The 14,633-nt window shown below is 38.8% G+C and overlaps 1 protein-coding gene across 2 annotated transcripts in view; it reads right to left on the minus strand.

Moving 5' to 3' along the window:
* LOC149528529 (metal transporter Nramp1-like) overlaps positions 1-14,633 on the minus strand; it is a 148,465-nt gene that overhangs the window by 30,409 nt on the left and 103,423 nt on the right. For both annotated transcript variants that reach the window (XM_089809525.1, XM_089809524.1), the window contains one exon: positions 807-911. In XM_089809525.1, the coding sequence (XP_089665651.1) occupies positions 807-911 (105 nt within the window). The remainder of the gene's footprint in view (positions 1-806; positions 912-14,633) is intronic.

The raw sequence follows: 14,633 nt of genomic DNA on the forward strand, positions 1-14,633 counted from the left end.
TCACCAGTGAGGAGTGAGTAAATGTTGTTAAAACAAATGTCCCCTTTGGAGGACAATCTAGCTTGGGTAATGCATTCAAATTTTAATAGTCTAGAGAATAAACTGTTTTATGAAAACAAAGCGATACAGTTATACTATTATGCATATAATCTGCTAGGAGTTCGCCATGAAATAAATTTTAGAAACAACACAGTAAAATCCAATAACATCTTCCCATATTACAGAATTTTTTTATTTGTAAAGGGCCCTTATTTCTGATCCCAATACATCAAGAAATGGTACCACAATGCATTGAAAATGCATATTTGCAGAATCATCTTGTCATGGAATTGTTTTTGGAAGGATTTCTGTAGTTATGTCACTGTTTATTCTCAATATCTGATATAATCCTCAACAATTTCTGTTCAATATTCTCTAATGCATTACTCTTGTGATCCTTGGGGATCAAGGTTGGCATCTTTTCTAACAAGAGTCAAGATCAAATAGAATCTTGTCTGAAGGCTAAACAACTAATGTGCCAAATGACATGAGTTAGTATTTAGATATTTGGATGAATATTAGGACAAAAGAACAAGGAAACACATTGGCATAATCTTCTAAATCCCACAAGAGAGCTTTCATCTCACATGATGTGATATAGAGGCATTTACAAGGAATTATAATAATTAATATGTATATTAGAAACGAGTGTCTACTTATTTGCATCAGTCTATACAACCAAAATTGTGATACCAAATATCATTGAGTTTTAAATAAATGCAGTGGAAACTGTACATCCATTCACAAGCTTTGAAGAAGTTCCTTACCTGCATAACATATTGGCCTGCATATGTTCCTGTTATAGTAGAACTCTGACCAGAAGCCAGCAATGCAACTGCAAAAATCTTTGAACTCCATTTACCAAGCACGTTCTGCATAAGACAATACATAAGTTCCCATTTATGCACATCATAAATTCTAAATTATAGAAACATGCAAAGGTTAGATCAAGTATTCAAACAAAAACATTTCACATTTTCCTAAAAAAATTAAGAATTTATTATTTCCTCCAAGAACTCTATAAATCTACCATATATATACATACAAATTAGACAAAAATTGCAGTAAATATCTTCTAATATTTTAATCCTCTGGCAGACTAAGTGAGCAATTGAGCACCAAAAGGTCTAGAAAACTTTATTGAGTTGAGTAAATTTCTACCATATGAAACTCCGTACCAAGAAATCCAATGTTCTGTCATGTTAAATCCCATTGTGTTAAGAATCCCAAAGTTGTCCTTATTTCATACATCCTGTTTAACATGGCAGTAAGCATATAATCCTATCAATTTTCCAGTGATGGAGAATTTTGTATTTCACAGAGCCAGCTTTCTCATAGCACGATTCAACTTTTCTTAGCAGAGATTGCAGATCAGATGTGAATGGTGTGAGAAGTTATAACATGGTGTCAGGACCACCGCTGAGCTTGGATAGTTGAGCCAGTGTGCTGGAAGCTGAGAAATTCTTGGTTACACACTTGAGTGGGGTTCTATTATCTTTGAGTTGCTGTCGTTTGAAGTTCATAATTTTAACTATTGGCTTGTGGATTGAAAGTGGTATTATTCTGAAGTCAGGCTGAGGTACAGTTCAAAATTCTCTTTGACAATAATATTTTGAATAATCTCTCCCTGTGGCCTTGTTGGCATATATTGACCTTTGCATCATATTTATATTATCCTGAGTAAATATTCAATAATGATTTGCATTGGGAAAATCTGAGATTGTAGTGGTGATACTTGTTTCAAAAGAAGGTAAACAAATCAAAGCAAGAAATATTACACTCTGTATGTCACGAAACAACATGCAAATCTGACGAATACACAAACAGTAGATTTTATGAAAATCGGAAATTTCTTTATTTATTTCACTTTGATACCTTCCAAAGAATGTAGACAAATTGGTTATTCAAATAGCTCCGTTGGAAAAAGGAGAAAATTTAGGGTGATAGCCTTTGAGGTTCTTACAATCTCAATATTGTGACATAACCTTGTAATGAAGACGTGGAAATAAGAGAAAGTAATGCTACATTCTGCAATGAAAGTCTGTAAAGTCCCTTTTTAAAAAATGGATATTAATTAAATGATTAAAATTTAATGGCAACTTAATTTAATTATTTAATTAAGCATTAAAATGACTTTAATGGGTCCATGAGTTTGACTCAAAAATCACATAGTTAAATCCTGATAGCAATATCACAATTTGACTTGCTGTGGAAATTATCTCCTACTTATCAATTGATGAGCTTAAGGGGCTTTCTAATGAATGGTTCATAAGGCACAACACTTGGTGAAGGTATTGCAAATGGGGTTGCAAGCTTTGGGTTTACCGTTTAACCATGGAGGAAACTTTGTAGCTCAGGCTGGAGTAGTATTGGGATGGGTGACCTCTCGGAAAGTCTTGGTGCTTCACCCCTGTGAGCATCACCTAGATCTAATGAGTGCTAAGTGTTCCATTTATTCTTATGAGAGATGGATTCATGTTGAATCACTACTCATGAAACATGGGTCAATGGGTTAAACTCAAAAATCACACAGTTAAATCCTGATAGCAATATCACAAATAATAATAAAGTCATTTTATTAGTATTTCTCTATCTTCGAATTAAATTATAGAGGGGGCAGTAAAAAGACTAATGATAGGAAGATAAAGAGGCAAGCATAAGGAAATCCAAGAGCCCCCGCAATGGTCTTAAAAAGAATAGTGAGATGTTCATTCAGGAGGCGGTTGGATTTCATTTTTTTCTTAGGAGTAGATTATAATCTCTAAACTCCTTCCCTTTGCTTTTTGCATATTTTGTGAAAACCCAAAAATAAGTACTATATTGCCAAATCTTTTTCATATCTCCTATCTGGTATGATTTGAAATTGACTCAAGTGATATAAACATAAGGTCCCTTGTGATATTGAGAAAATCACATCAACCAATGAACTTGTCTACATTCAAGTCCTGACGTGAAAGGAAACCTTGGAGTTTGTTGTGTAGTCTTTGTTACATCCCAATTTTTGGTTCAATCTAAAATGTTCATATAGTTGTTGAGCGTTCATGTGAAGTCAATTGACAGGTAAAATTAGTTATGATCTTGTGAAATGACAAGATGGGTAATCGCTATAATTTCATATGAAGATGACATGTTAGTTAATCGTTATGATGCCATTATATTGTTATCTTGATTTTTGGAAAATTAGTTAATCGTCTTGATGTGCCCTCTCGCGGGTCGACCTTGACTTACTCCCGCGATCTTTCTATCTCCTTCCGTTTGCATCAATGGAGATCTTCTTTTTGCCTGTTAGTCTCTCTCCAATGTTATTCGCAATGGTGTGCTTGCTTTGTTTTTACCTATGTTCCCCGGGGACGCGTACCTGGCCTAAAACCCCCCGTTTTGGGGACGGGGACATCCTGGGGACGGGGGGACGGGTATGGGACGTCCCCCAGCCGTCCTCAAATTCCCTTTTTTTGCAAGGGACGTCCCCGAAACTTGGGGACGTGGGGGGGACAAAAGGGGGATGGCCAGCCGTCCCCAGTATGGAAAGGGGACGTCTAGCCGTCCCTCGACCGTACCGGGTACGGCCGGCCGTCCCCCTTTTTTGCAAGCTCAAAACATTAAAAAAAAACATTTGTTGTGTCTTTTTTGGTCGGCTAGTGGGCCCCACTCCTCCAAAAACCCTAAAATGTATATAACTCAACACATTTAAATTGTTTTAACCATTCTTTGATTTTCATTTTATGTTGTAGCTGGCTGAAGTTTTCATTTTGCAAGTAGAGGAGGTAATAGTTTTGCTTCCAAGAGCTTGACCAAGGGTTTGATCTTCTATTTTGTCCACCAAGTAAGTATAAAACTCTTTGTGCTTTCATTTATCATTTTTAAAATAAATTTGTAGCTTGCAAAGTCTGATTTTTTAAAATTTTTTCATTGTTTCAGCTCATATATCTATTCAATTGCATATTTAAACACAATGAGCAGCAGTGGGAGTACAAGTAGTAGTAGTGAAGAAGAAAATGTAGAGGTTGATGTTGTTAGTAGTGACACTAGGCAAAAACCCAATCCTAAAGCTGATTTGTTTAAATGCCCTTCCGACATTATGAAGAATTTTGCAAAGGGTCCTTTCAATAGGAAAAAACCTCTTCTCCAATATGTCACACCTAGGCCAAAAGATAAAAAGAATTCGGGAGGGATTAGGGTGTGGGATTGTCATGTTTGTCTTGATGATTTTAAGGGCAGCTATACAAGAGTGAAGTCACATTTTTTAGGTGTTACATGTCAAGGAGTCAAAGCTTGTCCTAACCTAACCGATGAAAAAAAATTAGAATGTCAAAGATTGCACTTAGAGGCTGAAATTGAGGGGCAAAATTTGACAGTGACATCACCATCCATTCCCTCACAATCATCTAGGCATATTTCATCTGCCATGGGTACTAGTGGCAGCCCTAGTGGGTCTAGAGGGAAGAGAAAGATAAGTAGTAGTGAGAAGGGCTTGGTGGAAAGTATGTTTAATGCACAGGCAAAGGAGAAGTGTGAGGCATCCATTGGTAGATTCTTTGTTGCTAATGGTATCCCATATAATGCAGCCTGTTCCACTTATTATAAACAAATGGTGAAAGATATTATGAGCATGAATTCCTCATTTGTGCCCCCCGGTGAGCATAAGCTACGAACCACTATCCTAGATGAAGAGTACTCAAAGGTTGCTTTATTATTTGAGGATATGAGACGCACTTGGGTTAGGACAGGCTGCTCTATTGTGATGGATGGGTGGACCGATGTTAGACATCGGCCACTCATCAATATCATTGTCACATCCCCTGCTGGCTCTTATTTTTTGAGAGCCATAGATTGCTCAGGAAAGAAAAAGTATGCAGATTTTTAGTTCACCATTTTGCGAGATGCCATAGAGGAGATTGGGCCCTCTAATGTTGTACAGGTTATCACAGATTCTGCACCTGTGTGCAAATCAGCAGGTTTGATGATAGAGGGTGCTTATAGGCACATATTTTGGACCCCTTGTTGTGTTCATTCCTTGAACAATGCATTGAAGGACATAGGGAAGATTGAATGGGTGAAGCAAGCGGTGCTAGAAGCTAGAGAAGTGCAAATGTTTATTTGCAACTACCACACTTCACTTGCTCTATTCAGGTCCTTCTCTAAGAAGGAGTTCCTTAAACCAGCCGAGACAAGGTATGTCAATTATAATTATAGTTTACTTTTAGTTTGTTTTAACTTTAAGTTATTTAAAAAAATTATTTATAAGTTTACTTACATGTGATGTTTTTTGTTTTAAATTTTAATCATTAATGTTTAAGTTTAAATTTTTAATTTTTAATTGTTGCTATAGGTATTGCACATATTTCATCTTGATGGAGAGGATGATTGAGGTGTATGAGGCCCTTCAATTGATGGTGGTGAATCCAAAGTGGGGACGATGGTCTCATTCTAAGTCCACTGAAGGAAAAGCGGTGAGACAAAGGATCCTTGATGAGAGTTGGTGGTCCACAATGAAGTAAGTTGTTGGTTTTTAAATTTACTATTAGTCTTTTGCTTGCTGATTTTCCTACTAATAATCTTAAAATTCTTAAAATTCTAATTCTGATTTTTTTTTTTGTTGGCATTTTGATCTTGCAGATACATTTGCTCTATCATAGCACCCATTGTTGATGTCATTAGATATGCTGATACTAATGCTCCTAGTTTAGGAGAGATCTATGAGACTATTGACAGCATGTTGGGTAAGATGAAGAGAATTGTTGCGGCAAAGGATCCTACATTGGGCTTTTATGAGGAGCATATTAGGCCTATTGTGACGCGGAGGTGGAACATAATGAATACCCCGCTTCATATGGCAGCATTTGCTCTAAATCCCAAATGGTATGCACAGTTGGGTGGAAGGGGCCTCCCATGTGATAATCCTGAGGTTTTGGATGGCTTCACAAAAGCAATTGATAAGATGTATTTAGCTCAAGATGCCTCTACTCTTCGTGCACAGTTCCTTGACTTCACCAACCTTCGTGGCCCAAACTTGGGTAAGCCACAAGCAAGGTTGGATAGAGTTGTTTTGGCACAGAGGGATCCTATTGGATGGTGGACTTGGCATGGGAGAGATACACCTAAGTTAAAGATACTTGCCGGTCGCCTCCTTTCACAAGTTGCTAGTTCTTCAGTTGCAGAGAGGAACTGGTCCACATATTCATATATCCACTCTATCAAGAGGAATAGACTTACCTCTAAAAGAGCGGAGAAGCTAGTGACAGTGCATCATGCTCTTCGACTTGCTGATCGCCAGACTCCAGAGTATAGGCAGACACCAGCTTTGCGATGGGATGTTGAGCCTGAGGATGTGGCCCAGATAGATGAGGATGACATAGCACCAGGACTGGTTGGGGTTCCATTAGATGAGACTACGCTTCTTGTGGAGGATGACAGTGAGGAGGATTCTAATTTTGATGCCATGGATTAGTAGAGGTAGAATAGGAGCAACAGTCTGCTTCATTTTCTATGTTTTGCTTTTTATGTTGAACATGAACATGATTATGATACATTGATTATATGATACTTATTACTTTATGCCAGCCTATAGCTTTGGGCATATTTTGATTTTGATTTTCAAATTTATGATTTATCATGCTTATCATTATGAGTCTTATGATATTGACAATGGTTAATAACTTAATGTTCATTGTTCAGTGTTCTCTGATATTGTATTGATATGCATTTTGAGAATTGGATACTAAAATACTAAATAGTAAAATACTAAAATCGGATATTATTTCATAGATGGCATTCAAATGTTGTATGTTATGGTTCTATAATGTTTAAATGACATGCTTTGTGCTTAGTTTCATATGAATGACATGTATATTTACAAATTTCAATGTATATACTATATTTTAAAATTTTCCTATATATATAGTCGTCCCCGTCCCCCCTGTCCCCAAAATCGCCAAAAAAATTTGCCGTCCCGAAAACCCGTCCCACCGTCCCCGTACCGGAAACTTGGGGGAACATAGGTTTTTACTATTATAGGTGTTGTTTCTTGTCTGTGTCCCTCTCCGCGATTGGTGTTATTTGGTGCCTTGTTTCCGTGGGTGTCTTCTGCTTTATCGAAAGGTGCCTTTTGCTCTAGTGGGTGTCTTTCACTGACTGGTGATTTCTGCACAACTGGTGTTAGCGGTTGTTTTGGTGCTCCCGCACGACGGGTTTTCTATTATATCCCTCTGTGACAGGTTTTCTAGTGTTTCCGGTCTACATTTCAACTGGTTCTTGGTGTGACGGGGTTGTTGCGTGTGGTCTACATTTTGACCATCCAATACTCTTCACCTTTCTGTTGTGTCGGGTTTCTACATCTCTTATTGCTTGTGGGCTCCTTTACTTTGTTGCTACCATATTTAGGTTGTGGATTTGGTGTCGATATTTACGGCAGGTAATTGGTCTTTGATTGCTACATAGACAAGTGACTGTTGCCCACCACAACATCAACTTCTGACCTACCAGAGGTTATGTGATTAGGTAATGAAGCTAGAAGCTAAGAATACCAGAGGTTATGTGACTGGGTCTCTCTCTTCCTTCACCATCCAATACTCTTCACCTTTCTGTTGTGTCGGGTTTCTACATCTCTTATTGCTTGTGGGCTCCTTTACTTTGTTGCTACCATATTTAGGTTGTGGATTTGGTGTCGATATTTACGGCAGGTAATTGGTCTTTGATTGCTACAATGACAAGTGACTGTTGCCCACCACAACATCAACTTCTGACCTACCAGAGGTTATGTGATTAGGTAATGAAGCTAGAAGCTAAGAATACAATGCTTAGAGAATAGGTTGCTGCACTCATAACCAAAATGTCTATAGCACTGAACACCTCGAGCATTAAGCGATTTTTAGATACCTTTATCTCTGAAACAACAAGCTTAAAATCCAATGTTGAATCTATTATTGAACAACTTGAAGGGTTGGATAAAATCAAGGAACAACAAACTGAAATGGCTACAATACACTCCTCTCTGATTGCTGATACCGAACAAAAGGTGAAATCATGGGCCTCCCTTTGTACCAACGTAGATACTATTGCACCCCGGCTGAGCTTGGATAAGATTGTACAGGGCAAGATTGATAATGAGCATGTACGTCGTACACATGAGCTTAACTTGCGTGTTCGAGGTCTCCCACCCATTGCTGACCATATGCTTGCCGGACATTCTTTTTTCTTTGACCAACTCGGTATATCTGATATCACTTTACACAAGTGTTGGTTTGATAATGGAGATACTCTCTTTATCAGGTTTCTCTCTTTTTCTGACAGACTTCGGGCCCTTAGAGCGAAGAAAAATTGTTCTCTCTCCCCTCTAAAATTTATCCAGATGAAGATCTCATGAAGGCATAGGTTATTGAGCTAAAACTTGCACGGGGAATTGTTGCAGATGTTAGGCGGGCTGGAAAGTGGGCTGTTATTAGGAATCTTACAGTAGTTCGTAATTCTCCTCCTATTGGGTGGGTAGAGAGGATGACCTCTAAGATCGCATGATGGTTTCGGTAGCAGTCTGACAAGAGGAAATCCCCTTCTCTTCTTATCAACTGCTGGAATGGCAATGATTCTTTATGGTCATTGCCTGGTCTCTTTCACGATGCAGTGGGGTCTGCTGATATTTTGGCTATTACTGAGACTCACGAGAGTCCCATGCACCTTCTTCTTGGATACCTTGGTTACCAGTGGCTATCAGTTTGTAGAGAAGAGGTATGTACTTCTAGTGGGGTTTGTGGGTCAGGTGGAGTTGCTTGTTTGATTAGAGATGATATTTCCGGTTCACTTCAGTGGTTCACTCTAATGCCTTTGCCAGATTTATGTGGGTCTATATTGGGCGTTTTAATCATCGACAGAGGGACATCTTTCTTGCGGTTTGCTATTTTCCACCAACCTCTTCTCCATATGCCATTAATGATGTTGAGGATGGTAATCCTTTTGGTGATCTTCAAGATAGTATCTCACTATTTACTGCCTTCGGTGATATCATTATTCTTAGGGACTTCAATGCTCATACCAGGAACCTCTAGCCTCCTATACAAGACCGTGGTTCTGATTTGATCTGCACTTATGAGATAGATTCGACCTATATGGGACTTTAGCACACATCAGATGATGCTTCTAGTCCTCTTTCTTGCTATGGTCGTCATCTTCTTTAGCTTTGTGAGTCTTCTAGTTTGTTGATTTTGAATGGGTTATCCTTCTTCCCGGGCTCTGATCTCTTTACCTGCTGGCCTCATTGTGGTGGTTCGAGTGTTGTGGACTATGTCATCACCTCTTCTTCCTTCATTTCCTCCATTTACCGTTTCACCATTTCTCAACTCCCCTTTACTGACCATGCTCTCCTTAGTTTTGCTATTTGCTTTCCTTCCTGTCTGTCGCCTTGTTTACAACCCTCCCCCATCCTGTTGGCCACTGTCTGCACTCCTACTCATTTTTGCTATTCTGAGAATTATGGTGAGCTTTTTTCCTACCATCTTAAGAGACTTTTGATTCCAGCTAGTTTTAGTGATTCATAGGTGGCCTCGGTCATGTTTGACTTACTTGCTCCTGCCATACGGGAGTCCGCTCTTCTTTCTATTCCTTACTGTTCCCCTCATCTTAGATCTAAGCATCGGAATACTTGTCCTATGAATAAATGGTTTGATGATGATTGTAAAGCTTTTCATCAATCTGTTCACTATACCTTTGAGACTCACTCCTTGGTCTTCACAAACCTGCGTTTATCTTATCTTCGTTTTCTTTGCCACAAGAAGCGTTGTTTTGCTTCTTCTTAGTGCAGATCCCTTTGCTCCATGCTTATCCAGAATCCCTAGAGTTTTTGCAGCACCCTTTTCCCCCATTGTCTCCACCCTCCCCCCCTACACTCCATCCTTGACTTCCACTCTTTGACTTCTCACACCATTTCATTGTATGACATTCCGGGTCAGCCTTGCCTTCATTCTATTCTGCCTCCTTATTGCCATTTGTTCACTTCCTCCAGTATCTTAGAGGCCATTAGATCCATGAGAATGTAGTACAGTTGTGGATGAGGACGCTTTCCAGGCAGAACTTTTCAAACTTGGTGCTTTAGTACTTGGCTCATATCTTCCTACACTCTTCAATAGAGTGGTTTGTACTGGGTTTCCTGAGACCTAGTCACGACATGTGATTTATCCTATTCATAAGTCCGAGCCTGCTTTGGACCCTGGTAACTACAGGACTATCATGATCAGTCATACCTTTGCCAAACTTTATGCCATTGCTCTAAACACCATGTTATCTAGAGAGCTTGACAGGATAGGTTGTAGGGCTAAAGGTCAGGCTGGTTTTCGTGCAAACTATTAGACTATGGATCACATCTTCACGATGAGGGCTATTATTAAGGAGGCTAGGCATCACTCTGAGAAACTATACTGTTGTTTTGTGGATTTCCGTAAGGCTTTTGATTCAGTTCCTAGGATGGCCTTATTTCAAAGACTTAGTCAGATTGGGATCTCTTATATGCTTCTGACTGCTATTATGAGACTGTACGAGAAGGTGAATGGTAGGTTCAGGACTTCAGAGGGCTTTTTCGATCCGATTTAGAGCACTATTGGTGTGAAACAGGGCTACCCTCTTTCTCCTACTTTGTTCGGATTGCATATTGACGAGTTGGAGGATTTTCTTGTGAACTCCTCGCATCCTGGTGATGGGTGTTATTTGCATCAGGTTTTGATCTCCATTCTCCTTTTTGCAGATGATATTGTTCTCCTAGCCTCTTCTCCTGACAGTTTACAGAGACTCCTTAATGGTCTAGCCTCTTTTTGTGATCAATGTCAGCTTGTGGTCAATTTGGCTAAGACTCGTGTTATGATCTTTAACTGTTTAAAGACCTCTCATCTTCATTTCTTTTTTCAGGGACAGGAAGTTGAGATCACTTCTTCATACATGTATCTCGAAGTTAAGTTTTCGGGACCCTTTTTTAGTTTGAGACCCACTATTCAATCTAGAATTAGTAAGGGCACGGGGTCTTTAGTCATGATTGAGAGACAATGTTTTAGACATCATTTTTAGGATATTTCATCCAAGTTGTCCCTCTTGGACTCCTTGGTTAGACCGACAGTTCTGTATGGCTCGATGGTTTGGGGGCCTTCTCTTCTTGCTTCTGATTGGGCTTCTATTGAGCTTGTTTAGACGTTGTTTTCATGGCGCATCATCAGATGTCATAGACTCACCCACCACAAAATTGTCTTAGCCGAGTTTGGAGCTCATCCTTTTAGGCTTGCAACCATTTTTGACTTGATCTAGTTTCTCCATTGTCTTGTTGGCTTCATGGATTTTGATGTTGGTCGTCACAAATACTCTCATTTGGCATATTGGTCTTCTGTTCAGGTTATGAAATCCACACTCGCACTAGATCTTGCTATTCGTATGCCCTGGCACCTCTCTGTTGGGTTCGATCAAAATTGACATTGATCGTCTCCCTCCATACCAGATCTCGCTAGATGCTCCTGCTCATCTCCTCCCCTCTTGTTAGGAGTTGAATGATATGTTCGACAGGATATCTACAGACAATATATTATCACTACTTGGTGTAATCCTCCTGGACAATTACGTCCTAAGATGGCATTTTATGCCGAGCATTTTCTTGAGATTCAGAATGGTATTATTGTGTCCTGCTTATCTCTATCGGCATTGGTGTCATGCTCTTCAATTCTCTTTGGACTCCTTCAGAGTTGGCTCTCATCATCTTCGGGTTTGAACTAATGACCATATGGATAGAGGGTCGGGTTTGTAGATTGTGTACTCTGGCAGAAGTTGAAAGTGAGACCCATTTCTTATTTCGTTGCCCTATCTACTATGAGATCAGAGGGAGATTCTATTGTCTTTTTTGGGATTGTTCCTCTCTTTCAGAGTTCTTCAATTATGAAGATCAACAATATCTTGCACTTTATCTTCGGGAGGCCACCCAGCTTCATGAGCATACCCTTTAGTCACCCACATCTCAGGACCACACCTCTGACCAGCTCATTACCGCCTTTCTCTCCCCCTTGTCTCCGTCACGAGGTGTGAAAAGGCCTTCTAGCATCACTCCTTCCAGATTGGTTAGACATTGTACCAGCCTTTCTAGGCAACGACACTCCTCCAGTGGATCTCGATGACGGTCTATGACTTTGAATCGTACACGGTTATATCCTTCTGTGACTGACTACTTTGTACCAAGGAAGGATTCTTAGTCCTTGCCTTGATCTTCTGTCTTGTTTTTGTTTCCTTTTAGTCATAGGTTGGTGATCCTGTTGTTGCTGGCTCTTCTGTTTGTATGCTCAGTCCCATAAACCTTTATGGTTTTTTGTTGGACATTAATATTATTATCTTATCTTATTCATCACGGAAGTGAATTGGTGGTTAGCTGTTATGATGGTTTATGAATACTAACTTGTTGAGGAATATGGTATAATCATGGGGAATTTCCTTGCAGGAGCATGTCGAGGGGGGGGAAGCATTGCTAGAAAGGAATTGGGCATGGGGGGCACCACCATCACTGGGAAAATAGGTAAAAGTCCTGAACCACCTTGGCTATGGGTAAATGACTAGGCAAGCAAGAGTGTATGTGGGACAACCATGAGCTACCTGGTCGATTGATAAGATAGAAAAAGAAAACATTAAGCATTTTGTTTAATAATTTAAATTGTTACCTTTGATAGTTGTGGAGTCTCCTAAGTATATTGACACCATATTATTATGACATCCATACTTGCACATACATGTATATGTATATGTGCATATATCAACATGATGATATTAAATAAATATATAATTAAAATATATGCACATGTACGTAAGCATGTAAGTACAAACAGAGATGGCACAATACCATAATGCCAATATATTTTTGTTTTATAATTCTTGAGAAATATAATCTCTATGTCCTTCTTTTGGCTCCATGTCATTGAGTGTATGCTACCTTTGTATTGGGGTATTTCTTCTTTTAAATTTTAAATTAGCATCTAAAGAGTTTCTTGAGGCCGATATTGGCCATGCACATCACATCTTCTTGATAACTGATGTTCTTGATTAAAACCGATCGAGAGTTCCTATTATATATCACCACGGATGTGGGTTTGGAGATATATCTCTCATTTCATTTGCTAAATACGAAGAGTAGTACTTCTGATATTTCCGTAGAGTGGGCAATACTTTCCACCCATTCTTACTATTTCCTCATATCTTTCTCCCTCTCCATACAATCCCGTTGCCTAGTCCTTTGGCTCACGCGAGAAGAGTTGGGAAGAACTCAGTTATACAACTCTTGTGCTCAGGTGATGTTTTCTCTGTTACAATAGTTTATGTTTGTTATACCTCTGTGTGAGCAGCCAGCAAGTTTATAAATGTCTGATTGGGTTTTATATCAAAGGCCGAATTCAAGGCCAGAAATGATCTTTAATTTATGATACAATCCATATCTTGTGAACTTTATCCTTGTTAGAAAGCTCTGATTTTTTTATGAGCAGTAAACTAAAGTATGTTCTGGTGTATGTTGTACTTCTGATATGTGAATACATTTAATAAGGTTGTGCGAAAGGATCTCAAGAAGTCTGGTAAACTCCAAGGACTCACCAAGGTGGAGAAGCCTTAGATAATGGGTGAAGAGGAGTGGTTCCCCTGCAAGAAAGAAACTATATGATCAGTCATTCCATAAACGATAAGAATCTTTAAATATAAATTACTTAAGCGTTAGCTCATGATTGGCCAAGTATACTCAGTTTTCAAGTCGAAGGATGAGTTGATACTCTAATACCAAGATGCTTAGTTGTAGGATATGGTGTTCCCCATCTATTTTTGGGTAGGGAGGGCTTTTCTCGAATGAGATTGTGTGGGGATAAGTTAAAGTCTGCAGTGGGGAGGTTAAGCCCCTGACAATGTTTCCCCTTTCCACAAGATGCCAAGACATGCACTAGACAAAGATGAGTTATGCATTCAAACATTTGCTAGTAATAGGTATTTTACTTTTATGATGTTTTTGCAAGTAGAAGATATGATGGATTGATTTATATCATTGAAGCAATTAATTCCTTTGATGAAAGCATTTTTTCTCGTCAATTTATGTAATGTCCCCATTATTTTAGCATCTCAATGGAGTTCTTAGCCTTTACATTCTCCGAAGGCTAAGTGAAGAAATAAGGAGAAATTGATTAAATAAATTTCTTATAAAGTTATTAAATAAATTAAAATTAAAAGATGACTTTATATTTAATTAATTTAGTTAAAAGCGACTAAAGTTAAATAAATAAATTAAAAGAATCTTCTAGAAGGAGTAATTAGATATTATTTTATTTCTTCTAGGAGGTCCATCTATTGGAGGAAAAGAATAAATAGGGAGGGCAGCCTCATTGTTGAGTATTGAATGTGTTGCCATCTACTCTTCTGGATAACTCGTGAAGCCAAGGGTTTCTGCAATTGAAACATTGATCATTGGGAACAAACACTTCCATTGATTTGCATAACTAAGGTGGTGAAATATCTTCCGAAGGGTTGCAAGTGTTGGAGAAGACAAATCGGTCTTTTCATTGTGCCAAATTTGTGGCCTAGGGCCAAATTTGTGGAGTATGGAATAAGTTGGATAT

This window comes from Cupressus sempervirens, chromosome 11, assembly GCF_028749045.1.
Source record: "Cupressus sempervirens isolate cs-2001-9-10 chromosome 11, ASM2874904v1, whole genome shotgun sequence".
Lineage (NCBI taxonomy): Eukaryota > Viridiplantae > Streptophyta > Pinopsida > Cupressales > Cupressaceae > Cupressus > Cupressus sempervirens.